At 32.5% G+C, this 26,916-nt stretch overlaps 2 protein-coding genes across 3 annotated transcripts; one reads left to right on the forward strand and one right to left on the reverse strand.

Annotated features, from left to right (window-relative positions):
• Positions 1-5,561: 5,561 nt before the first annotated feature.
• LOC132739369 (uncharacterized) lies at positions 5,562-26,054 on the forward strand (the record flags this gene model as incomplete). The annotated part of the gene is made up of 3 exons (XM_060727061.1): positions 5,562-5,739; positions 23,661-23,776; positions 25,853-26,054. Coding segments are annotated over exons 1-3 (364 nt in total), but the record flags the coding sequence as incomplete, so codon positions are not given.
• On the reverse strand, positions 6,864-15,749 carry LOC132739370 (uncharacterized). 2 transcript variants are annotated; one of them, XR_009626991.1, is made up of 6 exons: positions 15,051-15,749; positions 14,281-14,400; positions 13,881-13,946; positions 13,544-13,630; positions 12,886-12,943; positions 6,864-7,275 (listed from the first exon to the last, which is right to left on the reverse strand). XR_009626991.1 is itself a non-coding variant. In XM_060727062.1 (5 exons), exons 1-4 carry the CDS (start codon positions 14,428-14,430, stop codon positions 12,911-12,913), a joined length of 336 nt encoding a protein of 111 aa, XP_060583045.1. In that variant the 5' UTR covers positions 14,431-14,725; the 3' UTR covers positions 6,864-7,275; positions 12,886-12,910. The 2 variants fall into 2 exon arrangements, 1 of the variants encoding a protein (XP_060583045.1); XM_060727062.1 differs by lacking the exon at positions 15,051-15,749 and having other exon boundaries at positions 14,281-14,725.
• Positions 26,055-26,916: the final 862 nt, after the last annotated feature.

Here is a 26,916-nt window from a genome sequence, read left to right on the forward strand (position 1 = left end):
GTAAAAAATTCAAGGTACAATGTTAACGATTCGTTTAATGGCTTCAAAGGCTTTTCGTTATTCGACGACAACACTCGAACAAGTTTCTTGGTTTCTTTTCAATGAGGCCGTGTAAGTGATCCGTTCTAGCACATCTGTATGTCTTCTTGTTCAACACGATGACAAAAGTTATGCCCACCATAGATTCCAGGTACAAAATACATTGTATCAGATCTTCCGAAAGGTATTTCAAAATCTCCTTTGGGTTTATCTTACATGTATAGTTCTGCTTGGATCTAATTCATTCTAATTCAAACTTTTCAACTATGTTACGCTTTCTGTGCCGTTATATTTGAGAATTTTCAGTTCCTCTTATGTGTCTGGGTAGTATGACGTTTTCACTGCCGGCGAGTTGTTGATACTGTTTGAGCCATAAAATGAGTCGACTGTACAGATCGCTCCGAGGATGCAAAATCAACATGACTTTAACTTGTCGTAACCATTTGCATGCCACACAAAGTTGATCGATTCTAGCCCCTTGGGAATGGCAGCTAAATATGTAATAACAAACAGCCAAACTCCAATTTAGAAACCATTTTCATCGTCCGGAAAAGGGATGAAGAAGATTCTGAAATAGGATAAATAATCAAATTATTTTAATACACATTAGAAAACCGACATTTTTTAATTATCATAAAACTAACAGATACACAATTTTAAATACTGTTTTAAATTTGATAATTGAAAATTACATAAATATAGGCAACAGGTTCATCGCTTGTGCAGAGTTATAGCTAGAACGTTAAAAGATTAAGTGATTATATATTATAAATAAGGACCGGGCATAAAACAACCAATTTCATTAGGAGGCAAAGGTCGACGAAGCTATCTTCAACAGGCTGGTACAAACTCCATAAGTGGCTATTTCAGCCAGTTCAAGCTGTTTTAGCCGAACCTGGCTACCAAAAAATCTATGATGAGGGGCACTTGTAAGCGTTGAACCTAATGTTTTCTAATGTGTATTAAAATAATTTGATTATTTTTACTATTTCAGAATCTTCTTCATCCCTTTTCCGGACGACGAAAATGGTTTATAAATTAGTAGCTAGGTTTGGAGTTTGGCTGTTTGCTACTACACAAATAACAAGTGTTGTAGCTGCCATTCCCAAGGGGCGCATTTACAAGACTAGAACCGATCAACTTGTTGTGGCATGTAAATGGTTACGACAAGTTAAAGTCATGTTGATTCTGCATCCTCGGAGCGATCTGTACAGTCGACTCATTTTCTGGCTCGAACAGTATCAACGTCATACTACCCAGACGAACTGAAAATTCTCAAATATAACGGCACAGAAAGTGTATCATGATTGAAAAGTTTTATGTATGGAAATAGTGTAGCAAATCGGCGTTTAGAATACTGGTAGGGATTACTTCGTAGACAAGGTTGTACTTGTGGATTTCATTTTTCAAGGATCTCATTCAATCAAAGTTTGGATATAATAAATCGTGTACACAGTGAATGTCTAAGATTTTGTTTTATGGATTTGATCCAAGCAGAACTATACATGTAAGCTAAACCCAAAGGAGTTTTGAAAGACCTTTCGGAAGACCTGATATAATGTATTTTGTACCTGGAATATATGGTGGGCATAACTTTTGTCATCGTGTTGAACAAGAAGACATACAGATGTGCTAGAACGGATCATTTACACGGCCTCATTGAAACGAAACCGAGAAATTGCTCGCGTATTGTCGTCGAATAACGGAAAGCCTTTGAAGCCATTAAACGAATCGTTAACATTGTACCTTGAATTTTTTACAGATGATTGTGGAGCATTTACAATGACTTAAAATGAACATGTAATTGGTTTTGGTGTTGGCATTCATAATTATTAATAATAAATTATATTATTTATTAATTATTATATTAATTATATTATTGATTATATATTATATTCTAACATAGTTTTATGTGACTTTAGACCCCAAATATTATCCTTTTTGTGCTAAATGATGCCTGGAATCTTGTTGAAAAACCTATTGAACTGTTTCAAGATTACTGTTTATGAGGAACGCCTGGTGTAGTCAGAGCTTCAATAAATGGTCCGATCAAATTGTGTGTCTATTCTACATTTAAAATTACATTTATGTTCACTTTGTATCAGCGGCGAATTCTTCCGTGTTTCCATTTCTACCAGGTCAAGATCACAGTGGCCACTTAAATAAAAGATAACCATTGTCTTAATATTAACGAATATTTGATGAAATTATCAGCGTTTTAATACTGATTTGGGTTACCATGATACATATGTATATTAAATGTATTGAAATAAAGTGCCATTTGCTACAATTTTCATAAGGTGACAAAAGTGCATAATTCTGCACAAATGATTGATGGTGTGACTTGCTCATGGCCATCAGTATATTCACAAGGACATTTCATTACTGAATAGAAAAAATATAATCTAACAATTTAAGTTTATGGTCGTCAAATTGGCAGGGTACCTTACCAAGCAATTGTTTTATAACTAGGCTAAGCTATAATACTAGATATTAAGCGTGCAAAAATATAATGAAAGAATCCATAGCGATTTTATAAAAGCCTCATGCAATTATTGTGGTTATAGTTGCATGTTGCCTTAAAGATCATGTATGTTGTGATCAAAGTGGTAAACCACAATAAGTGAAACTATATATATGTACAAATGTTCATAATTATGCAAATAAAACTTTTTCAACATCAAAGAATATGTAAAATATGTACTGCAAATATTTGTGCATATTATATGTAATCATAAAATATATGCATTCATTTGTTATTGTAAAATTTGACTTAAACTTTATAGAAAATAAAGATTTTATTACCTCCCTTTATTAACATGAAATGTTAAATTCGGTTATATCTTTATAAGTAATGCTTTTGGGAACCTGTAATATTGAAATATTGATCAATCTTAATTTGAGCATCGTATTTATGATTTAAAACCATAAAAAATTGTGTTACAGGATCTTTAAATTGCAGTGATTAGGCAAATCACAGATTGCAAAAGCATTTTTGGTTTATATGCAGTACGTTTATTGATTGCTATTGTTCTGTGCTCTGTGTGTGTCGGCCTTTTGTTCAAAGAAGTGTCAGCATCAGAAGATCACACGATACATCTGCACTTGCGCATACCTTTCAGACTAGTTAAATGCGCGGCCAACATGTATAGACAAAATCTGAGTATATCAAAGCTGAGACCCTGTCTCGATCGATCAAAATTTAGGGCTTCAAATAGGTGGTCCAAAGGGGGGCAGTGGCAGTGAAGGACTTACTAAGTGGCCTAAACATGGTTCAACTATCTTAGAACTTAGACATTAGAAATTAGTTCTTAGAACTTAGACATTAGAACTTAGTTATTAGAACTTAGTTATTAGAACTTAGACATTAAAAATTTTAAAAAATCGGTTTTGAAAGAGCAAAAAGAAGGAAACATAACTCCGTTATCGTACATAAAACTTTATTCAAGTAGCAGTAAACTGCAAAACATGATACAAGACACGTATCTCGTTTATCACAAAAAAAGAATATCTCTATCTCGACAAGAACTTGTTAATAGCATATCCACGTGCAAACTTCAGAAACCGTTAATACTTCAGCTCTGTTACAATTATATTTTTGGTAAAGATCAATGATATATGTAGGTCTACATCAAATATTCATATTAAAATTTCGTATGATACCATTCACGGATGATATGCTAAGAATTATTCTGAAGAAATAAATTTGGCTACACAGAGCCACATAGTTCTTTTTTAATGGCTGACTTCCTACGAAATATGATAAACAAGATCAACAAGGAAAGGCGGCGTTCAATGAACGCAACCCCCATAATATTATGACCCAGCCACAAGAACCAGTGGCAATGAGCCCAGGCGGACCACAAACAAAAACAGGACAGGGCAAAGACAGAGCACGGACAGGTTAATCATAAACTTCACTCGTCGTCATGTCGAACGATATCAAAATGAATTATCATATCATATTTTAAAATATCAAATAAAATCATACCTATAAATTAAAGTAATTTTAACCTTGAAAATCTTAACAAAATGATCATTTAACAAATGGAATGCATATCTAACAATTTTCCCTTATATTGAAGAAATTCCTAACCAAGGCTGCTAAGGGAAAAATTTGATGTTCTTGTAAGCATGGTTCAGATGAAATAAACATCGAAAATAAAGAATTAACAAAATACTTATTTTTAAACGTTTAGTTAAAAGTTTAAGAAAATATAGCGTTTCTTGATCCGTCAGTTATATTCAAAACATACATGCACATGTACTTGAAATTAAAACAAGAACGATGAACTAGGAACTTGGAAAAATGCCTAATTAGTTTAATGTGTCAAGGCAATATGACGCTATCAATGCGGGCGAGTTGTTGCTGTTTGATACTTCGAAAGACTGTACCCGTCGATCGCTCCGTGGATGCAGAATCTATATAGCTTTAACTTGTCGTAACCATTTACATACAACACAAAGTAAAGACCTTTCGAGACATATCTTTGCCGAGTTGATCGGTGGCTTTGCGTTCAGGATCGCTTCGTGACAATAGCCTCATCACAAAATCTCTGCACATTGCAACCGGTAGTCAGTCTCCAGTTTGTGCTACATCGTTCGAAACCTACCACTCGGCACTCCTCTGGATTACTACAATAATGGGGTCCCTTCAATCGTCCTTTGGTGTACGTATTTTGCGTTGGATAATTTTGTTAGCTTTCAGTATTAGTTTAATATACTTGTAAAATAAACTATGGATAAGTAATTCTTAATCAGTTCTAGGCTTGTTAAATGCGCCCCTCTGAGTAAACAGCTAAATCCATGATCACAACACTAGAAACTGGTGTTAAAAAAGCCAATTCCAAGCATCCATGCCCATGTAGAAAAGATTTTCGTCGTCCGGAAAAGGAAAGAAGAAGATTTTGCAATAGAAAAAATAAACAAATTATTTTAATACACATTAGAAAACCGACATTTTATAATTATTATAAAACTATTAGATACACAATTTAAATACTGTTTTAAATTTGATAATTGGGTAATTACATAAATACAGGCAGCAGATATATCAGTTTCAAAGCTTGTGTCCGTCATCAAACATTTTTATGGTAGCCAGGTTCGGCTAAAATAACTATAACTGGTTGAAATAGCTACTTATGGGGTTGATTTGTCCCTGCCTGTTGGAGATAGCTTAATCGACCTTTGTCTCCTATTGAAATTGGTTGTTTTTACCCGGTCCTTATTTATAATATATAATCGCTTAATCTTTTAACATTCTAGCTATTTCTCTGTAATTCTTTAAATAAAAAAATAGAAATAAAGAAATGTAATAAAAAGTTTATCTCACATCTTCTTGTCTATCTTGTAGTAAATATGGCGTTTTCCCGCCCATACGGTACCTCAAAGTTCTAAGAGCTAAGACCTAAGTTCTAAGATCTAAGTTCTAAGATCTAACCTCAAAACGGCCTCAATGGGCTTCCGTAGAAATTGCTAAACTAGTTTGTTGATATTGATTTTCAACGTGTGTATTAAATAAGATAAAATGTGTATCTAGTGTACAGAAGGCGTTGCATTCCTTGTGTAAAGGGGTTTATTTGTCATTATTTTTTAATCATTTGCTTATAGAATGTCAATTTCCTGTGACTAAACGTACACGGATATTAGAGGATATGGATGGATATAGCATCAGATTATATGCCTGTGTCTTAATCATAGGTAAGTCTATTTTCTTAATCTTTGATAACCCGGCATTAAATATGATAAACAAGATCGACAAGGAAAGGCGGCGTTCAATGAACGCAGCCCCCACCCGACCCAGTACCAAGCGTCATTGGCAAGGAGCCCAGGAGGACCCCAAACAAAAATAGGACAGGGCATAAGGCAGAGCAGGGGCAGGCAAACCACTTCATAAGAATAAATAATTAGTAACTGATAAGGAACTAAAAGAAAACAAATAAATGATTGAATATAATCTTCTTTAAGATGTATTTCTTTTATTACTTTCAGTATAAAAAAAATACGGAGACCTGTGTGTTTACTATTTTAACAATTTAAACCTGTATATCCTTTAAAGTAATAAGGATAAAATTAAAAAGTATTTTATGCCATACGTAAAGTAACGCCATTTCTCGAAATATTTCAACGGGTACGGTTCGAACCCCGCTATCCTCAACTTCATTCGGAACTGCCTCGGCTATTATCTATAATAACCTCGTAAACAATACGGATTGAAAATAGTTCTACCACGTGGTTTTAGATGTAAACAGAAACAGAGATAATGTTAAACGAATGTATATATTTGACATCTAATGTCTGTTCCGATACTCTTTTGCTTGAAAATGTGTCTGACAACAATTTGTTATTTAAATATGCCCGCTGATAGCGATAACAACGAAAAAATTTAAAATTTTAAAAAAAAAAAAATTTGGTATATAAGTGTCTCTTTATGGATAAGAAATGCATTTCTGATATTTTTAAAGCAGTAGATTACACTTTATAGATTTTAGAAAGTAGTATGTTTTAATATCTTGAAAAAAAATTCTGTCAACCTATATTCTACCTTAAATATCAATATATTTATAAATAATCTTGATGATATGAATTGTATGTTTATAATTAGCACAATACTTATTCAAAGCTGTACTTAGTTAAGCATTTCATTGACTTAAATAAACTTTAAGTGGATGATTAACATGTAAAAATTTAATAGAAGTTGAAATTTTGAAAATATATGCCATTAAACAAAAAATGAAAGAGACTGGTTTAAATTTGACCAACATATTAATACATATTACAATATTATTTCAAAAATACTGAAGAAGTATATACTTAGGGGGAAAGTTACATGCCCATCTGCTTATATATAATTTTTATGTTTGAATATGTCAATTTCTCAATTACTGTCAAATGTGTTTACTTGAAACTGGACCTTTGAATTCATATTTATTACAAAAAAGGGATGAGAGGTCAAAAAATCATTTGCCTTGATTGATTATTTTTTTAATGTCAAACATAACATGTAGTTAATTAATCATCTGAGAAAAATCATGGTAAAAAATCAAAACCATAAATGAATACAATAAATTTTCTATCACACTGATATGTGATGTAAGATAAGTTCAATTAATAAACCTACTTCTGTCACGGTTTGATAATGAGATCCTTGTTCTTGAGATCCTTCAATAGCTCATATGTATATACTGCCCGATCACCATTAAATTTGACATTGAACCAAGATGGATATCCTGGTACCTGAAATATGCAGATGAAAAGTTAAAATTAACATGAATGGATACAATGTTTTTGAAATGCTATAAATAATAAAAAAGAATGGATATTAAAATTCAACTTAAAATTAATTAAATGACTCTAGAAAAAACCCAAATAGGTAAAATTATCATTGTTATTTCCAGTTATTATCTATGACTGTTATTTCCAGTTATTATCTATGACTAAAGATAATTGTATTTCCCTCTCAATTTTCATTATGCATTACAATTATTATTATTCATAAATGATTCTTAAATGGATAACCATGCAATATATGAAAACAATTATGTGCAAAGTAAGTGAACATATGTATATTAGTGTGATGTCTTTTTATCATAAACATGTTGCATTCATTTAAAATGCAACTTCAATTAATCAGTTCATTATAGTCTATCATAAAACTTGTTAGTATTTGTGAAGTTTTTTCAAACACCATCATCATTGTGAGTTTCTTCCAATCACCTGTGCTTTGTGAATTGTCATTTGGTTTGTTTTCAATGATACCACTGAAACTGTGATTTTAAGGTCATTTATGTCCCTCTTCCATATTATAATTAATCTGTGTCTGCATTCCATAAGATGTTGGGTGTGTAATTTGATGCTTTTTTTCTTCTAAATATGTACCTTTGAAATAACATGTCCTTCAAACCACTGTGACTGACAATCATCTAGCAAGAAGTTCATGGAAATGTTTCTTCCAACAAGCACTACTTCATCACTGTCATTTGATGGCAATGTTAAAGCATGATGGATCAGTGTTTTCACATTCGTAAGCAATTCTGATACAGTTAGTGGTTTGCTTTTTCCATTCACTTTTTTTGACAATTTATATACATCTTTGTTTCCAGTGAGTGTTTGATGTAAAACTTTTTGACGAAAATGTAGCTGAGCTTTCAGTGCCTTCTTCTTATCATTCTCATTTTTACACAAACATAATTATTGTCTGCCTGTAAGTCTGATTGCCACATTCCCCATTCTATTATGTCTTCTGTGTGTTTTTTCCAGTTTTCTAACTTTTCTGGCTTCTTTCTCCTCTTTCTCTCTTATTTTTTGTTTCATTATTTCTTTCCTTCTCTCTTCAATCTCTTTCCTTCTTTCTTTAAACTTAATCCTCAGTGATTTCATTTCTTTCCTACACTCATTCAAGATTTCTTGTTTTTTCTTCTCGTCCATTTCAAGGAGCCGAGCCAGTCACTGGTTCTATTGTGACAGAACATGATGTATGCCTCTTGAGAAATAAATGAAATGTTTGGTTTCTCTCTGAGCAATCTATCTACATGTCCAAACAATGATTCTGAATATTTGTTGTGCATAGGTACAGCTTTTGTACCAGCCTTTATTTCTGATGAACAGCTTGCCCATTTTCCATCTCCAATGTAGTCAGTAAAAATGTTAACCATTAAATTTAAAATTGCAGGCAACATTGATTGTAGTATTAATGCCACATCACTATCATATTTTGACTGACTTAACTAGAACTATCACTAAATGTGATTAATACCCCCACAAGACTGCTTCGGAAATGAGGATGTTACTAGAAACAGAATATCTTGTAAAAGAATTGAAATATAGAGTTCTGGTTGTGGGCAATTAAAGATAGTTGTGGTTCTTGTATATTGCATTTCCTTTCAATGTGGTTGGCCATTGATGAAGTTTTATTGAATTACTCTGTAATAAGTCCAGAAAGACAAAGAAAAGGAACAAAGGACAATAACTCTATAAATACTGAAGATGGAGTTATAGTTCTTGTGCACTGCACTTCCTCTTTTTGTGCTTGACCATTGTATGAAGTTGTTTTGAATTTCAACCAGTACGTTTTAAGTTATGCTCTAGACAAGGAAAAGTATCAAAGGGCAGTAACTCTGTATTTTGTCAAAAAGGAGTTATGGCTCTTATGCACTGCACTTCCTTTTAATGTCCTTGACAACTGTATGAAGTTGTATTGAATTCCAAACAGTAGTTTTCAAGTTATGCTCTGGACAAGGAAAAGTAACAAAGGGCAATAACTCTGTAATTTGTCAAGATTGAGTTATGGTTCTTGTGCACTGCACTTCCTCGCAATGTGCTTGACCATTGTATGAAGTTATATTGAATTCCAACCATTAGTCTTCAAGTTATGCTCCGGACATACAAAAGCAATGGAAAAGTAACAAAGGGCAGTAACTCTGTAATTAGTCAAGATGGAGTTATGGTTCTTGTGCACTGCACTTCCTCTCAATGTGCTTGACCATTGTATGAAGTTATAATGAATTCCAACAATTAGTCTTCAAGTTATACTCCAGACAAAAGAAAGCAATGGAAAAGTAACAAAGGGCAATAACTCTGTAATTACTTTAGATAGAGTTATGGTTCTTATGCACTGCACTTCCCCTTACTGTGTTTGACAATTGTATGAAGTTGTTTTGAATTCCAACCAATAATTTTCAAGTTATGCCCCGGACAAGGAAAAGTAACAAAAGGCAATAACTCTGTAATTAGTCAAGATAGAGTTATGGTTCTTGTGCACTGCACTTCCTCACAATGTGCTTGACCATTGTATGTAGTTATATTGAATTCCAACAATTAGTCTTCAAGTTATGGTCCGGACAAAAGAAAGCAATGGAAAAGTAACAAAGGGCAATAACTCTGTAATTACTTTAGATAGAGTTATGGTTCTTGTGCACTGCACTTTCCCTTATTGTGTTTGACAATTATATGAAGTTGTTTTGAATTCCAACCAGTAGTGTTCAAGTTATGCCCCGGACAAAGCAAAGGAACAAAGGCCAGTAACTCTGTAATTAGTCCAGATAGAGTTATGGTTCTTGTGCACTGCGCTTCCTCTCAATGTGCTTGACCATTGTATGTAGTTATATTGAATTCCAACCATTAGTCTTCAAGTTATGGTCCGGACAAAAGAAAGCAATGGAAAAGTAACAAAGGGCAATAACTCTGTAATTACTTTAGATAGAGTTATGGTTCTTGTGCACTGCACTTCCCCTTATTGTGTTTGACAATTGTATGAAGTTGTTTTGAATTCCAACCAGTAGTGTTCAAGTTATGCCCCGGACAAGGAAAAGTAACAAAGGGCAGTTACTCTGTAATTAGTCAAGATAGAGTTATGGTTCTTGTGCACTGCACTTCCTCTCAATGTGCTTGACCATTGTATGTAGTTATATTGAATTCCAACCATTAGTCTTCAAGTTATGGTCCGGACAAAAGAAAGCAATGGAAAAGTAACAAAGGGCAATAACTCTGTAATTACTTTAGATAGAGTTATGGTTCTTGTGCACTGCACTTCCCCTTTATTGTGTTTGACAATTGTATGAAGTTGTTTTGAATTCCAACCAGTAGTGTTCAAGTTATGCCCCGGACAAGGAAAAGTAACAAAGGGCAATAACTCTGTAATTAGTCAAGATAGAGTTATGATTCTTGTGCACTGCACTTCCTCTCAATGTGCTTGACCATTGTATGTAGTTATATTGAATTCCAACCATTAGTCTTCAAGTTATGGTCCGGACAAGGAAAATGCAACGGACGTCTGGACCGACCGACCGACCGACCGACCGACCAACCGACCACCGGGTGACTCCTATATACCCCCCCCCCCCAAACTTCGTTTATGGGGGTATAACAAGTAGTATAAAATGACATCAGATTTACTTCTATGAATATTTTCCCCCTCTAACATCAATTTACCTTCAATAAAATTATCAACATCTTTTCCTGAATTTTCAATGTAAACACATATTTTGTCAAAAAAAACACAACTTTCTATTACATGAACATCCTTTCGTTCAATAAATGACCACAATGGTGACGTTATGAAATAATGTATCAACCCTAATGCCTTGACACCAGCAAGAACAAAATCAGTATTAACATCATGTTTAACAGATAGAAGTAATCTGTTTGAGGCATCAAAGTCAAGGTATTCTTTAATTTTTTCATGCATAAAATACACATAACTTGCATTTTCAAACAGAATATTGAACCTATTCCCATGATACCGTTGTATCGGCACACTTTTCATTTTGTTTTTATTCAAGAAATCTTTGCTGAAAGTGGTAAAATGTCCATAAACACCACTCTTGGCATCCCCACCACAAGAAAACGCTTTGCTGGCAGTGCGAATTAATCTCACTGTTCCAGATTCATGTAATCTAAAAGCTGAATCATATATTGGAACTTCTTTATCAAAATGACCAGTTTCAATGATTTTTAAACTTTCGCTCGCTGTTTCTGCAATATGTACAAGAGCATGGAGTCCACAAAAAAATTATTTAGTGATGTTAAAGATTTTTGCTCTCCATCATTTAATAAATGCCAGTTTTCTCCCATTTGTTCTTTCAAAATATCTGTCCTATATGATTGTAAAATGTCATTAAATTTAACTTGTGTTGCTGCTCTGTCAGACATAGTTGAACTTATATTTAAAATAATGGATTTCCTTTTCTCATCATCACAATTGTGTCCAATTGTTTCAATATCATTAAGTATATTATTTAGTGCTCCCATAGTGTCCTGTCCTGACTTTGTAACAATTTGTCTTAACCCTAATGTATAGTATTGCTTGTTTTCTGTTCTTACATGAAAACCTTCAACTTTTTTCCCAAATTTAGACGTTTCGTCTGATAACAGGCACAAATTTTCCTCATGTGGCAGTACTTCTGCCAAATGTTTTTGTGAGGCGATAAGCCTTTCAATATTCATGTTATTAACTGTTGAAACTGAAGGAAGGCGATCTGGTTTTATGTTTACTAATTTTAAAACTCTAGAAATCACACGAGAAATATTGCTGCTCGTAACATTCATACTTAAAAGGTCATATACACACTCTTGTGTTTCAGTTTTAAAACAATTTTTGGAATTATTAAACATGTTTAAAGTCTTTTCATCATTGTTATTTTCTAAATTTTCACAATATGATTGGAGGTTATTGTTATTTTTCTTTAATACACTAATTTCCTTTCTCATAATTTCAATACTTTCCTTTAAATGAGTGTTTTCTTTCTTTACATTTTCATATTTTTGGCTTAGTCCATTCTTTTGTCTTTGTATATATGTTTTTGCAGATCTTAATTGTTTTATTAATCTATTTTTTTCTAATAATTGATTTGAAAGGTATCCTATTCTTTTTTAAATAAATTTCTTTTCTATCACTTTTTGTGCCAGTCTTGATTTTGTATTAAGTCTGATTTTAATATTTTCTTTAAGGTTATGGTTTTCTTTCAGCAATTCATCATTTTCTTTAAAACATTTACCAAAATCTTTTGAAAGTCCAATAATGACATTATTTGCAATTTCAAAGTCTTCCGTCTTCAATTTATTTAACTCTAATTCCACACCATTTTGCTTTTTCTGTTTTTGTATCTTTGGAAAATCAAATTTTTGGTTACAGAAATTTTCAAATTTCACAGCATAGAAATGTTTGTTTTTAGATTTTTGCAAATTTTTGTATTGGTTTATTATCTTCTCTATTTTCTTTTTTAAACTAACTTTAGTTACAGGCTGTTCTGATTTTTCCATTAGCCATTTCAAACAAAAGTCTTTTCCATTTTTTTCAAATTTTTTTATGAGGTCACCAACAGTATTTGATATATCCATTGTATTTACCTTTTATTTTGCTACAAGTAACTTTCTATGCACTGTCACTGTTGCTTTGATGTATTTCCTGAAATTTAAAATTTCATTACAACATGCACCATATTTTTCAATATTTAATCTAGTGCTAAACAGTTTGGCCAAGTAATTTTAAAATGCATCAATTAATATATGTTTGCACAAGTGTAATGAAATATGAACTTTGAAGCAGCAACTGTCCAGGTTCATGCTAATTTTCATGAAAATTTGGAAATGTTTTTAAAAGTACAAAATTGTAAAGTTACCAAAAGAATGCAATTATCAATTATTGCACTTACAACCCATGTTAGCTACCATAAACAGGTCAAAATATGTAAAAATCCCCTGACTGGATTAGTAACCCAGTAAAAATATAGTAAGACACACCACACCCTGTTAATGAGCTACACATGTAAGTCATTTCAAAATCAATCATTGCCTGTATTAATTATAATAGGGACAGTCAATTAAAGCAGACAGATAAAATGCTTTTGTGCCAAACAAACAACAAACATTCATGATTATCAATAAAGAGGATTAAAAAAAAATAATCTTATTTTTTTTAGTATTATATTATAATATTCATTTTCTTGTTTAAAATTGTTGCAAATAATAAATCAATAAATATTAATTATGATGTATTATTTCTTACAGTCTGCAGTGCAGGTCTTTTGATATATCTTAACGCTCCACAAGATGGACAGTATGAATCTGGAACCAAATCTCTGTTTTCAATTTCCTAAGTTTTGAAATTAAAATGAAAAAAGAATTATTAAACATAAATAATGATTTATTTTATCATAATATATGGTATTATATTATATCATTGAACAAATAATTATCTCAAATTTACATACATTGTACATAATATTATATAATTGAAGTTTATGTAATAATTTGTTTCTTAAATCATTGTCATAGTTTGTTCTTAAAAGAATCTAATGAGGCTATTTTTTTATATATAAAGATTTAAATTTTACGAGTTAAACCTCTTTTGTCAAAGAAACTACAAATATTTCTTCATCATCATCCTCATCTGTACTGTATCTATTCAACTGTAATATATTAAATAATAATTTTATCAACAATATGTAAATATATTAATTTGGACAACTAAATTCCAATTTTTATTTTATTTATATATTATAAAATTAAGTACTAGAACATTTAAACATAATTCAGTGATTATGTTTTGGTAAAAAAAAACACTTTTACAAAGGAACAATGACCTTTGAGTTTAATCTTTGCATTTTTTGAGGTTCAAATTGTTTTGCTTTTAGAACTATTTATCATAATTGAAATAATTATAATGAAATAGTTTTGTGATATGAAAATAATAATGTTCATGAAAATGGCCTTCAAAGAAAAAAATAATTGTAAATTAATTACATTATTGTTGATGTCAGTATCTGAAGGTGGCTGGGTTGAAATGTCTGAAGGTGGCTGGGTACTGTCGCTTTCTTCTTCATACAAAGGCGACTGATTTTTGTTCACACGGTTTACTTTCTTCTGAAAAATATGTAATACAATATGTAACATTTAAAGTCATTCAATATTAAGTCCTGATTGCAATGGCTGTTTATTGTCATGTTTTAATGTAGTTTAACTGAGATTTATATAGTGTACTGTTAAATAAGTGATTTTCAAATTAAAAGTATAAATAGAAATATATTTTTTAAAATTGTTGTATAATGAAACCACCCTTATATAATATAAATTAAGGCAAAGCCTATGTACAAGGAAGTCAGATAAAAAGTATTGATCTTTTGTTATTTGATTTTATTGAACCTCATCCATTTTCAATTAGATTACCAAGACAATTATTCTTAAAATGAAAATTTACTTATGTTGCTTTTCCGTAATACTTCTCTAATTATATTTTTGGTTAAATTAAGAATGGCAGAACCCAACTAAAAATGGCCTGGAAATTTGACTGATACGTACAGAAGTATATATATGTTTTTAAGTGTTTTTCATTTATTTCCTTTTATTTTATGTTCTTTGTATATGTATTGTCTGTAGCCAAAGCCTGTGCCTACGACCTTGCCATCGTCCATTTGTGGGTCAAGGGCATCTCCCGTCCAGGTATAAAGTTGTGACAGGTCATTTTCAAGTAATGGAAAGATAAACAATATATAACATGTCATATTTATACTTACATAATTTTTAAATAATGACTGTGAGGGATTTATCGATGTGTCCGAGTCACTTTCTGAAGAAATTACAATAACTTCCAATTTTTCACTCCCGCTCCTGTTAGAAAAAATATTTCAAATGTCATCAAATTTGTTTATTTCAAGTTTATTAAAATATTATTTAAAACGGTCTTAAATATTTTTTTTTACTTTAGAACATAACTGAAATAGTGGGCGGGGCTAGTTACTAATGAAAGTATATGGAAATATGATAAAAAAGATAGTGTCATGTCATAAAAAATGTACTGAATGAAACAAATATCATATATAAACAATTTCCCATTTAACTTTTTTCGTGTTCCTTCTTAACTCACATGCTAAAGACGATAGCTTTTTTTTCTCTCTCTCTCTGTAGCGTATCAGCTGTTCAACTCTCGCACGCTCACGTTTCTCCAAAACGGAGAGTCATCAAGAAACATAACTCTTGGAAATCCTACGATCATACTTCGGCAACGTTCGACATGCAACGTAAATTAACGACATTTACCGGAAATCCCCGAAACATTAAAATGCTTGTCGCTATTCGTCGCAACATTTTATCTTGTTAATTATGGTACCACTTTGTTAAGAAAAGGTGTAAGTAACGATAACAAGCGGTTTCCATAGGTGTTTTCTGTTTTAAACATCATTTTTTCAATTTTCAAAATCGGTATTTTTTGGTCTTAAAATACGCCTTAAAACGGTTAATAAAACGTGAATAAAATTATAATGTTTTTCTTCCGGTTGTAAAAGGTTTAAAAAAAAATCTTTTTTTGCATCTGTAAATGTGGGTTCTGGAGTCCCACAGGGTACAGTGCTCGGACCATTGCTCTTCTTACTACATATTAACGATCTTCCGGACCATGTAACATCACAAGTGAGAGGTTGTTTGCTGATGATTGTTTACTATATCGCCAGATCAAGTCCCAAAAAGACCATCTCCAACTTCAAAAAGACCTAGACAATCTCCAAACCTGGGCATCTACATGGGGGATGAAATTTAACTCAAAAAAATGTTACCTGCTGAGTTCGAAGTCAAAATCGATGCATTTCTACAACATTGATAACAACATACTTCAACAAGTTCAAGTCAATCCTAACCTTGGTATCACTTTCTCGGATGACATGAAATGGTCAACACATATTAGTAACATCTGTAAAAGAGCTAACTCATCTATTGGATTCTTAAGAAGGAACTTACGCCATTGTTCTAAACCATGCCGCAAAAATGCCTACCTAGCCCTAGTCCGCTCCAAATTAGAATACGGATGCACTATCTGGGACCCTTATACCAAAAACGAAATTGATAAACTTGAACGTATACAAAGGCAAGCCGCTCGATTTATTACTAATAACTATACTTCTAGGGATCCAGGATGCGTTACATCAATGCTGGAACAATTGGAATTACCAAGCCTCCAAGAGCGCAGAAGACTACACCGGCTTACTTTCATGTATAAGGTAGTGGAAGGGCAACATACGGGAACACCTAACTCCTGACGATCTGTAAGAGCTAAATCATATAAAGACCATATAAGTGATAACATTGTGGAAAAATCTGTGTGTAATAATCAAAAGTGTTACAAACCAGTATATGTAAAAACAGAAAACTACAAAAATTCTTTCTTCATCAGAACAGTGTTAGACTGGAATAAATTAAGTGACTCTCAATTGTGTTCATCAACAGTTCAACAATTTAAAAACTCTATAAAACTTTGTGACTAAGGCGCACTCCCTACACCGTCGTTTTAAAGCCAGATTTTGGTCTCTACGACGTACCCTCACAGATACAGATACAGATCTGAACTGTCAATGCATTGCTTAAAATTGCATTTTTAAAGTATTAACGGAGTTGGGAATTTCTGTTCCGAAAGCGTCACTTTTCATTCGTTATTAGTTTACACTGTACTAAAATGGCCGCCTCCATGATCTACCATCGCTGAAGATGTTTTAAAGCTAATTATGAAATTATTTATCCTTTTCTGTATAATTTTCGAGTTTTATACTGAAAAAGGTAAGGTTTTCAATAAGAACGACCAATTTATTTGAGATATATACGACATGGTGACAGATAGGCGCCATATTATTGGATAATCGGTTGTTATCGCTACCACTACGGAATTCCATAAACGACAGCCTACTACTTACTGCCTACTGCTAAGCTCACTGCCTACTGCTTACTGCTAAGTGACAGTCTAAGAAAATGTATGGATCAATTACGAAGTATTCCGAATGTTGACACAGGTTCACCCGCCATTTTGTTGAACTATCTCCTAGGTAAATTTAACGGAAAACAATGGTAAGTAAATCAAAAAGGATGATTATATAATTAATAATCTTAATAATTTGTAATTTCGAATTCATTGCAATGACTTGTGTAGTCCCACTCTTGCACACTGCTTTGATTATGTTATGAAATGATTCCACGTGCCTCATTGCACAGGTGATTGATAAATTGTCAAATATAGGACTCATAATAGGGTAATCAACTTATTAATAAATTATTCACAATGAATATGTGTTCAACATTCAACATTGAAGGGCTTGAGCCCTCTATACCTTGTTGAGAGGCGGACATCTGGACCATTATGTCAACACCTACTGTTTTTTTGCATACGTTTTTATAGTTTATTAAACTTTTATTTGACAATGTAATACATTTTTAGAAGAACATCAGATTCTGTAATATACTGGTGAAATCACTGGTGTATTTCAGGCTAAACATTCTTGTCTGTCATTATCAAAAATGTGTGAGTTCATTTACGAGATCATTTTGGTTCAGTTTTCATTGGCTGTTAGTTGTGGCGTATAAATGTGTAATTCCTTATTAGATGTTATGTAGTACATTTTGTTAAGTTTATTGTACACTTGATATTTTTAAGGTTAATTATAGAACCAATTTTATTCTAGTACAGAGGATGATCAATCTGACAGAAACATTTCTAAGGAAGAACGGCATATACTTCCATCGTACATTTGACTTCACAGACAAGTAACAGAACCAACACATATGTGGGAAAATATTGAAATTACAATGGAAGATGAAGAGGAATACATAAATGTATTGGTTCTTATGGACGAGTTTAACTCGGCTTTTGAAAGCATAAACAAAGACAAACATGGCACCTACAAACGACATGTTCCATAGCAATAATTACAATTTTCAATACAAAGACATGGTTTCAGAACAGAATAATGCATGAATAATATATGTATTTGCATTAAAGATGACTATTATATTTCGCAAGTTTGCATAGTATATATATTTTGCTGATATAAATTATTGATTTTGATTTTGCACATATTAGGTTAACAAATTTCTATTTAGTTTAACACATATAATAATTAAAGTCTCTTTATATATTTTGACCTTAAGTCCTGAAATTTAGAACATACAAATAAAAATTCATACTTATTTTCTATAACACCGGCATTACAATTTCTACATAATCTTTCATTTATTGGTATATTTCTATGTCGTCCACGTCCAATGGCCAACTCATGAGAAGATAAATGAAATTTGGATAATCATGCTACCCTAAATTTCGGTTCAACGATAAAATCCAAATAATTTTCAAATTCAAATGAGTGTTTAACTAAACAATTTGTATCTAATCAAGACGAGTTATTAATTGAAGAATACCAGATGGAATATGTCTAAAGTTCGTTGTTTAATAATCAGATAATACTAAAATCCATGCGCATAGTGAACTGATTTTCCCACATTCAAATTGTTTCAAAAAGTTCAATATTTCATTGGGAAAAAAGTTCAAAAATGAAGTCGGGTCAGCTTATTTTACTTTTATGAAAAGCCATCGTTATCCTCTTGTTTAAATCCAATTGTACTATTGAAAATTTTAATCATGTAAATTTACTTATAAAAAAAACCTTTGTGATAGATAAAATGACCATGTTTATGTCACAATATAATTTTTGATGTGTTTAAAAAGTCTTTTCTTTTTTATAATTGTTATAATTATCTTGTCTGCTTTGCTTTCTTAACAAACACACTGAAAAGTGAACTTTTAGGATGTATATTTTTGTTTTCCTTTTTAGTTACAATTACCGCATATGAAACCAATGAGAAAATCAGCTTTCGTATTTGCCAGAATCATCCAATGAAAGTTTTTGTCAGGTTTTTGGAGGTTTGACAACAAAAGAAAACAGTTCTAAAACATCGTGATATTATACATCTTCTATGTATGATATGAAGCATTTCTAAGTTACCTTTCTTATTTCGTGTATATCACTTTATATTGCAGAATGTATTTACATTAATATAATATCATAACAATAATATTATTATGCATAACAGAACTTTTAATCATAATTATGCTTTTATATTAATTGCTTTCCCCGAAACTTTGCAAATATTTTTAGAGATACGTTTTTTAACAGGCGTCTCAAAAGTTTTATTTAAGGTGATTCCGCTTTGTCAGCCATGTTTGTTTTCACTAAAGTCTGTCCAAAGTGAAAGTAGGCAAAAATTCATATAACTACAAAGCTGTTATTGTAAAATGATGAACCATTTGAAAGTACACATTCAGGTTTATATTTTAGTGCCTACAAAAGCTATTTTTTGCAGCAAATACAAAAATCTTTCAAAACTAAACTCCAAATAAATCCGTATCTCATGTCCTTCTAAGCATATGGCCTCCATTATTTTTTGTAAAAAAGTAGTGCAAGAAAACAATCATCATTTATAGCCTTATGAACTACAATTAAAATGAAAACACAATCAAACTTTAAAATCTAACCTTTTTATGTGCAACAGTGAAGTGTGTCTGTTTGTCATGTACACAAGAAATAGGTAAATGATGTTTATTTTCATGGTACTACTTTTTACACATGTCATGGTGGCCATGTTTTTTCAAGGTCAGATAAACTACTCCCTAAGATTTATGTTTTTTAAAGCTTTTTGTACTTTCTGCAAAAAATAGCTTTTGTAGGCACTAAAACAGACTTTAAAAAGGATTTTGCCATTCATGAAATGTGTATAAAACTTTGCAACAGAATGTTTTTGATCTTCAGAAATTTAGCCCATTCAAGGTAAATTTTCTTATTGTTATCATTTATATTTTTGTTTAAAATAGTCTTTAAAACATAGAACTGGAAGTGTACTTGCAAAGGGCTCATCATATAACAATGTGAGCTTTGTTGTTATATGAATTTTGGCCTACTTTCACTTTGGACAGACTTTGTGAAAACAAACATGGCTGACAAAGCGGAATCACCTTAAGATAATGGTATATTCAAGAAAATATTAGCTTACAGGTCTCATTTTTATGTGGTGTTATAATTAATAAGTGTATTTTGTTTTTCGTTTTTATTATAAATAAAAAAGATCTTGAAAAATAAAATTATCATAATTTTCTTGAAATTTTGTTTATGTTTAGCTCCCCGGTAAAAAAAATTGACAAATTAAAATGATAAGTCTACATTACTGTTAAATGCAAATTAAACACACATGATGGCTATATATATATTAACTATAAAGCAAAGTTTGTTGAATGTTGTAACAGTCATGTTGGTAACAATATTCAACATTGTCCACATTTAAAAAGTGTCTTAGTCCATCAATTTTAAATTCATATGATTCCAAAATTTATGAATAAGGAAGATGTAGAGTATGTTATATCAGTTCCATAAGAAATCTTTGAAAATATATCTGAAGCTCTGGCAAGTTAACCGAATATATTTCTTCAATAACTTAACAAGTTAATCGTAACACCATTCTCTTATGGCAATGAAATACAAGACGGACGTTCAGCAATATATTGATTAGTTCGTTTTCTTATCCTGTGGTTTTTTATGCCTTTTTTTCATCAGTAATAAATCAGAATGTAACGTAGGCAATACTGCAAAATCTAAGACATTACATGCGGCAGGCATTAAGTCAACCATATCGTTAAACAGATACTAACATTACTTTGTATGTAACTCAAAGATCTTTTCTTATGATTTGATTATGCATCGACTTCCCAATTATAACACAATAATTGACATGTTAGTCATCATGCTCCTGCCGAAGTAACATTTTCCTGAGCCAAATCTAAGGCTTTGTAAAATGAAGGTATTATACCATCACCAGAACAAGGATTAACTTTTTAGATAGAACTAAACGGTTCCGTGTATGATTTGGACCATGACGTGTGTATATTCTCCCAGTACGTTTATCAGAGTACACAACTCTTAATCCAAGACGTCACTTGTATAAATAATTTTGTCTGAAAATCAACGAATATATTATGCATGAATATCCACTTTCAAAGTTCTAGATCTATGTTTTGAGCACCATGCTCTAGATAATTTTTAAACAAAACGTTGTAGCATTATTTTCATAATGCTAACAATTGACCGTTGTAATCTAAATGTACGAACAACTACAAGTACTCCTGTCAAAAACAACTTTAAGCTCTAAAGTCATAGGGTGTGATCATTATCATTTAAGAAACAAATATTATAATATACATGTTATATGGTAGATGTATCTAAATAACTGTCATTTACAAGCGTGTTCGTTATCAGAGATATACCTGTACGTTTTAATTTAGAAACCAATTATATTTGGTAGCTTAAAATTAGAGAACGAGATTTAATGACAGAAATATTTGGTTTGATAGCATTTTATACAGTTTACAGTTCCATGATTTGGAAAAGTCCCAATGCATGCAAAGATATATACCTATCTCTCTGCTTAGTAACACGAAAATTATACATGTATAAATGTAACGAATTCCAAAGTTTTATCAGTGAAAGCCTTCATCTATGATACAGTGTAATTTCTTGCAAAAGGCCCCCCTTTGTAATTATAAACACATTGTGAGAAGGACGTACAAAGCCGACATTTACTTGCAGGAAATTAATCGGGTATTTAACAGGTATGACAGTTAGCACTTATCAATTAACAGTAAGCATTAAGCAGTCGCCTGTAGGCATTAAGCAGTTGACATGTCAGTATGCAGTTGACAGTAGGCAGTTGACAGTAGGCAGTTGACAGTAGGCAGTTGACAGTAGGCAGTTGACAGTAAGCAGTAGGCTGTCGTTTATGGAATTCCGTACTTATCTGTAAGACCCCTGCCAGCTTGATTGACAGGTGGCGTAATGTCAATTGCCAAAAAGCAAGATATAAAAAGGTGGTTTAGGTAAATGGCCAATGAGTAAGTTTTTGACAGCAATATTAAGAAACTTTTGAGAAATAAAACTTAAAGAATTTCCGAAGCATAATTGGCATTTATTATATGTATTCATAAAAGTGCAACTAAATTATTCTGGTAAGATCAGCAAATTTAATCTTCATAATTTTTTTTCTTGGTTCTGAATTGGATCGTTGATTTTTATTATAATTATTTGTTAACTGTCGATTTTTTCCAACACTATGTCATTCAATCATTTTCAAGCATATTTGCAGCTATTTTAAAACACTTTTCAAACAGCATTCAAATTTTATGGACTTTTAAGCACTTTTTAAGAAATAATTTAAATTTCAATTTAAGCACTTGTAAGACTGTACGAACCTTATGTCGCTCATGGAATTCAAAATACTACTTTGTTTACATTTTGCTACTTTAATTACAAATAATCTTCAAATCAGCACTACTTTTAGGCGGAAAGCATCTCTAAAAACATTTTAAACGTTATGAAACTCATGTTAAGCTCTTTCTTAACATTCTGAAAAAAAAATTAAAAAATTATACGTTTCTTAGGCATAACGTGCCTTTAAAAACATATTTACATGTCTACCTGCTTAAAAGACCTATGAAATGTTTACAAAAATAAGAACGCAAAATTATCTAAATACGAGAAATGTAATAATTATTATTGTATGAGAGTCACTTCACTTCGTTGGACCGTTCCGATTTTTCGTAGCGGAACATTTAGCCACACCTTTTCCATTCATTGCTAGGTCAACTGCTCACAAACAGCATCACAAACATAAGCACGTGTTCTTTTGTGCAAACCAGGTCAACCAGTGGCTATGTATTATCTCACTGTAGCGATTGGATAACAAGGTTGCCAATTAACATAAAACTGCAAACACCGGAAAGGTTCATCATGGCTTTGTAATTTTGGCGCCAAATTCAACCTACATTGTAGAGACCTGAAGTGGGGTTTTACCCCCTGACTGTATTCGCAAAGAAGCACTCTTAACTCTTTACGCTTAAAGGAGTATCGCACCGCTATTCAATCGACCCCCTGCTTTACCAAAAGGGAAGCGGTGGCCTATGGGTTTAGGTATCTGCATCTTAACCCCGGGGATCATGGGTTCGAGCCATTACGGTATCAGGTTACGACCATTTTCTTCATATGACACCTGTACGGATCGGTTCCAGGACGCTGGCTCGAAAGTGATTAATATAAGTTGCAAGAACATGTTTCGCAATCGAGCTTAAATAAATAAATTTAAACCAAATGTCTGTTGATATAATAGACAAAGTCCGTGCTATTTTCGGACTGAGAGGGTGTGCAGTTGACATGTTGGTAAAACCCGCCTTTTAGAAACTATCGTCTAAAAAGTTATGGTACTGTATATATGTCTCAAAATAATTTTCTTACTATTAATACATAAAAAAATGTAATAGTATTGTTTTGCAGGGAGTTTATGGGGTGTTTCCGGTCGTGACATCATAAACTACACCCAACCTGCCACTCTTAACCGGGCTGTGATATTACCATGCCGACTGCCAATGCATGAGAGCGAAAATGTCAACGTAAGTATATACTCGTGCAGAAAGTCTTGTTTCATTTAGAATGACTCGTTAGCTCACCTTGCACAAAGTGCAGGTGAGCTTTTAGGATGGCCAACCAAATGGCGTCCGTCGTCCGTCCACATTTTAAATATTCTAAGGACATCTTCTATGATACCGCAAGGCCAATGTTAATGAAACTTGGCAGGAATACTCTTTGTATTGAAGCTCTATCAAGATTGTTCAAAGAATTCTATTTTCATGCAGAACTCTGGTTGCCATGGCAACCGAAAGAAAAAATCTTTAAATATCTTCTTTTAAAGAACCGTAAGAGCTAGAGCTTAGATATTTGGCATGAAACATCTTCTAATGAGTGTGTTACCAAGTTTGTTCAAATAAAAGCCCTAGGGTCAAAATGGCCCCGCCCCAGGGGGTTATTGATTTCCCTATATGCATATAGTAAAAACTTAAAAAAATCTTCTTTTAAAGAACCCAAAGAGCTAGAGCTAAGAATATTTGGCATGAAACATCTTCTAGTGAGTGTCTACCAAGTTTGTTCAAATAAAAGCCCTGGGGTCAAAATTGGCCCCGGCCCGGGGGTCATTGATTTTCCCTATATGCATATAGTAAAAACTTAAAAAAAATCTTCTTTTAAAGAACTGTAAAAGCTAGAGCTTAGATATTTGGCATGAAACATCTTCTAGTGAATGTCTACCAAGTTTGTTCAAATAAAAGCCCTGGGGTCAAAATTGGTCCCGCCCCAGGGGTCATTGATTTTCCCTATATGCATATAGTAAAAACTTAAAAAATCTTCTTTTTAAAGAACCCAAAGAGCTAGAGCTAAGATATTTAGCATGAAACATGTTTCTAATGAGTGTCTACCAAGTTTGTTCAAATAAAAGCCCTGAGGTCAAAAATTGGCCCTGCCCCAGGGGGTCATAGATTTTCCCTATATGCATATAGTAAAAACTTAAAAAATCTTCTTTTAAAGAACCAAAAGAGCTAGAGCTAAGATATTTGACATGAAATATCTTCTAGTGAGTGTCTACCAATTTTGTTCAAAAAAAGCCCTGGGTCAAAATTGCCCCGCCCCGGGTGGGGTCATTGATTTTCCCTATATGCATATAGTAAAAACTTAAAAAATCTTCTTTTTAAAGAACCGTAAGAGCTAGAGCTTAGATATTTGGCATGAAACATCTTCTAGTAAATGTCTACCAAGTTTGTTCAAATAAAAGCCCTGGGTCAAAATTGGCCCCGTCCCAGGGGTCATAGATTTTCCCTATATGCATATAGTAAAAACTTAAAAAAATCTTCTTTTAAAGAACCCAAAGAGCTAGAGCTAAATATTTAGCATGAAACATCTTCTAGTGAGTGTCTACCAAGTGTGTTCAAATAAAAGCTCCCTGGGGTCAAAATTGGCCCCGCCCCAGGGGTCATTGATTTTCCCTATATGCATATAGTAAAAACTTAAAAAATCTTCTTTTAAAGAACTCAAAGAGCTAGAGCTAAGATATTTAGCATGAAACATGTTCTAATGGGTGTCTACCAAGTATGTTCAAATAAAAGCCCTGGGGTCAAAACTGGCCCCGCACCGGGGTCACATTGATTTTCCTTATATGTGTATAGCAAAAACTTAAAAATCTTCTTTGAAAAAACCCAAATAGCTGAGTTTAGATATTATACATGAAACATCTTTAAGTAAATATCTACAAAGTTTGTTCAAATAAAAGCCCTGGGGTCAAAATTGGCCCTGCCCCCAGGGGTGTCATTGTTTTTTAACTATATGTGTATAGTAAAAACTTAAAAAATCTTCTTTTAAAAAACCCAATGAGCTAGAACTTAGATGTTTAGCATGAAACATCTTCTTATGGGTGTCTACCAAGTCTGTTCAAATAAAAGCCCTCTTGTTTTTCTTTGTTCTCTCATTTAGTTGGTTGTTTTGGTTTGTGTTATTTCCCTCACTTAATTTTTATTCACGAGTTTCTTATAATCTAATACTATTGAAGTTATTAAAATATGATTGAAACGGCGGAAAAGTTCCGACGGAAACGGACGGAAAAAGGTGAAAAGTTCCGACTGACCCTGTCATGTTTATTTCAGGTTCGCTGGTATAGCGACAAAGATGGCTGGCTGACTTCCGGTACAACAGTGTACACACACCATACTGAAATAGAAATTATGAAACCTGCACCGAATGAGTGGAATCTGTTTATCAAGAAAATGACTAAGTCGTTTGAAGACACTTACACCTGTAAAACTGATCAGAACGAGATACTTTCGCTGGTCAAGGTAATCATCGAAAGTAAGTTCCAAAAGATAAATTTGTATATTATCCAGGCTGTACACAAAACAAAACAAAATGATATAAATCGTTACTCAGCAGTGAGGTTGTTGTGAACATCTTAATTTCAAATATTTGCACTGTTTACGATAAAATGAAACACATATCTATCCAGCATTGGCACCCTTTCACGGGGGAGGAAGTGTTACACGAAGGATGGAGTTCTTATGATAACTTGTTCAGGAGTTCTTGTGATAACTGTCACGGAGTTCATCAGTATATATTACAAAAACACTCATTAAAAATGGTTATTTTCATAGTTCAAAAATGAGTTTTAGGTGCTAAATAAAACTTTAATAATTAGGCTTGTCTTACATCTTGTATTATGGGTCAAAAACTAATTCACAGAGCCATTTTTAATCGCCTATTGCTATAAATCTGGTAGTTTTCAGTAACATTTTCAAATTATTTGCCAATTCACAAGCATTGACCGGTTTATTTCTGGTCTTCATCCTTGCCATACATAATTACCTAATTATAATGCAAAATTGCAAACATAAAGCACCGGCTCAGAGATTTATACCCGATTTTTCAAATGTCCCGGAGTTCTTGTGATAACTCTGACAGAAATAGTAGCCTTCAAATAAGATTTGCTGGTTTCTACCATCTGTTTAGGTCTTTAGTTTTTTGTTGATCCATATTACATAAAACCACTATTCTCTATAGAAGTTGCCCCTCATTACAACCACTTTTTGTATTTTCTGCTCGAAGACCAGGAAATACAAAGCTTACATTCAATCTCTGACACACGGTTTACGAAAAAATAAAAAAAAGTAGTTTTTTTTAAAACCCGCTTAAAACTAGGATTTTAAAAAAAAGAAAT

The sequence above is a fragment of the Ruditapes philippinarum genome, unplaced genomic scaffold (genome assembly GCF_026571515.1).
Source record: "Ruditapes philippinarum isolate M1 unplaced genomic scaffold, ASM2657151v2 ctg5999_1_1_1_1, whole genome shotgun sequence".
Classification (NCBI taxonomy): Eukaryota; Metazoa; Mollusca; class Bivalvia; order Venerida; family Veneridae; genus Ruditapes; species Ruditapes philippinarum.

Bases quoted from the DNA above. Each gene is read 5' to 3' on its own strand.
- LOC132739370 (XM_060727062.1), bottom strand. From the start codon at position 14,430: ATGTTACATATTGTATTACATATTTTTCAGAAGAAAGTAAACCGTGTG. The intron at 13,947-14,280 runs GTAATTAATTTA...AATATATTACAG, and splicing joins ATACTGACATCAACAATAAT to TTGAATAGATACAGTACAGA. The intron at 13,631-13,880 runs GTTTAACTCGTA...TTCAAAACTTAG, and splicing joins TAGTTTCTTTGACAAAAGAG to GAAATTGAAAACAGAGATTT.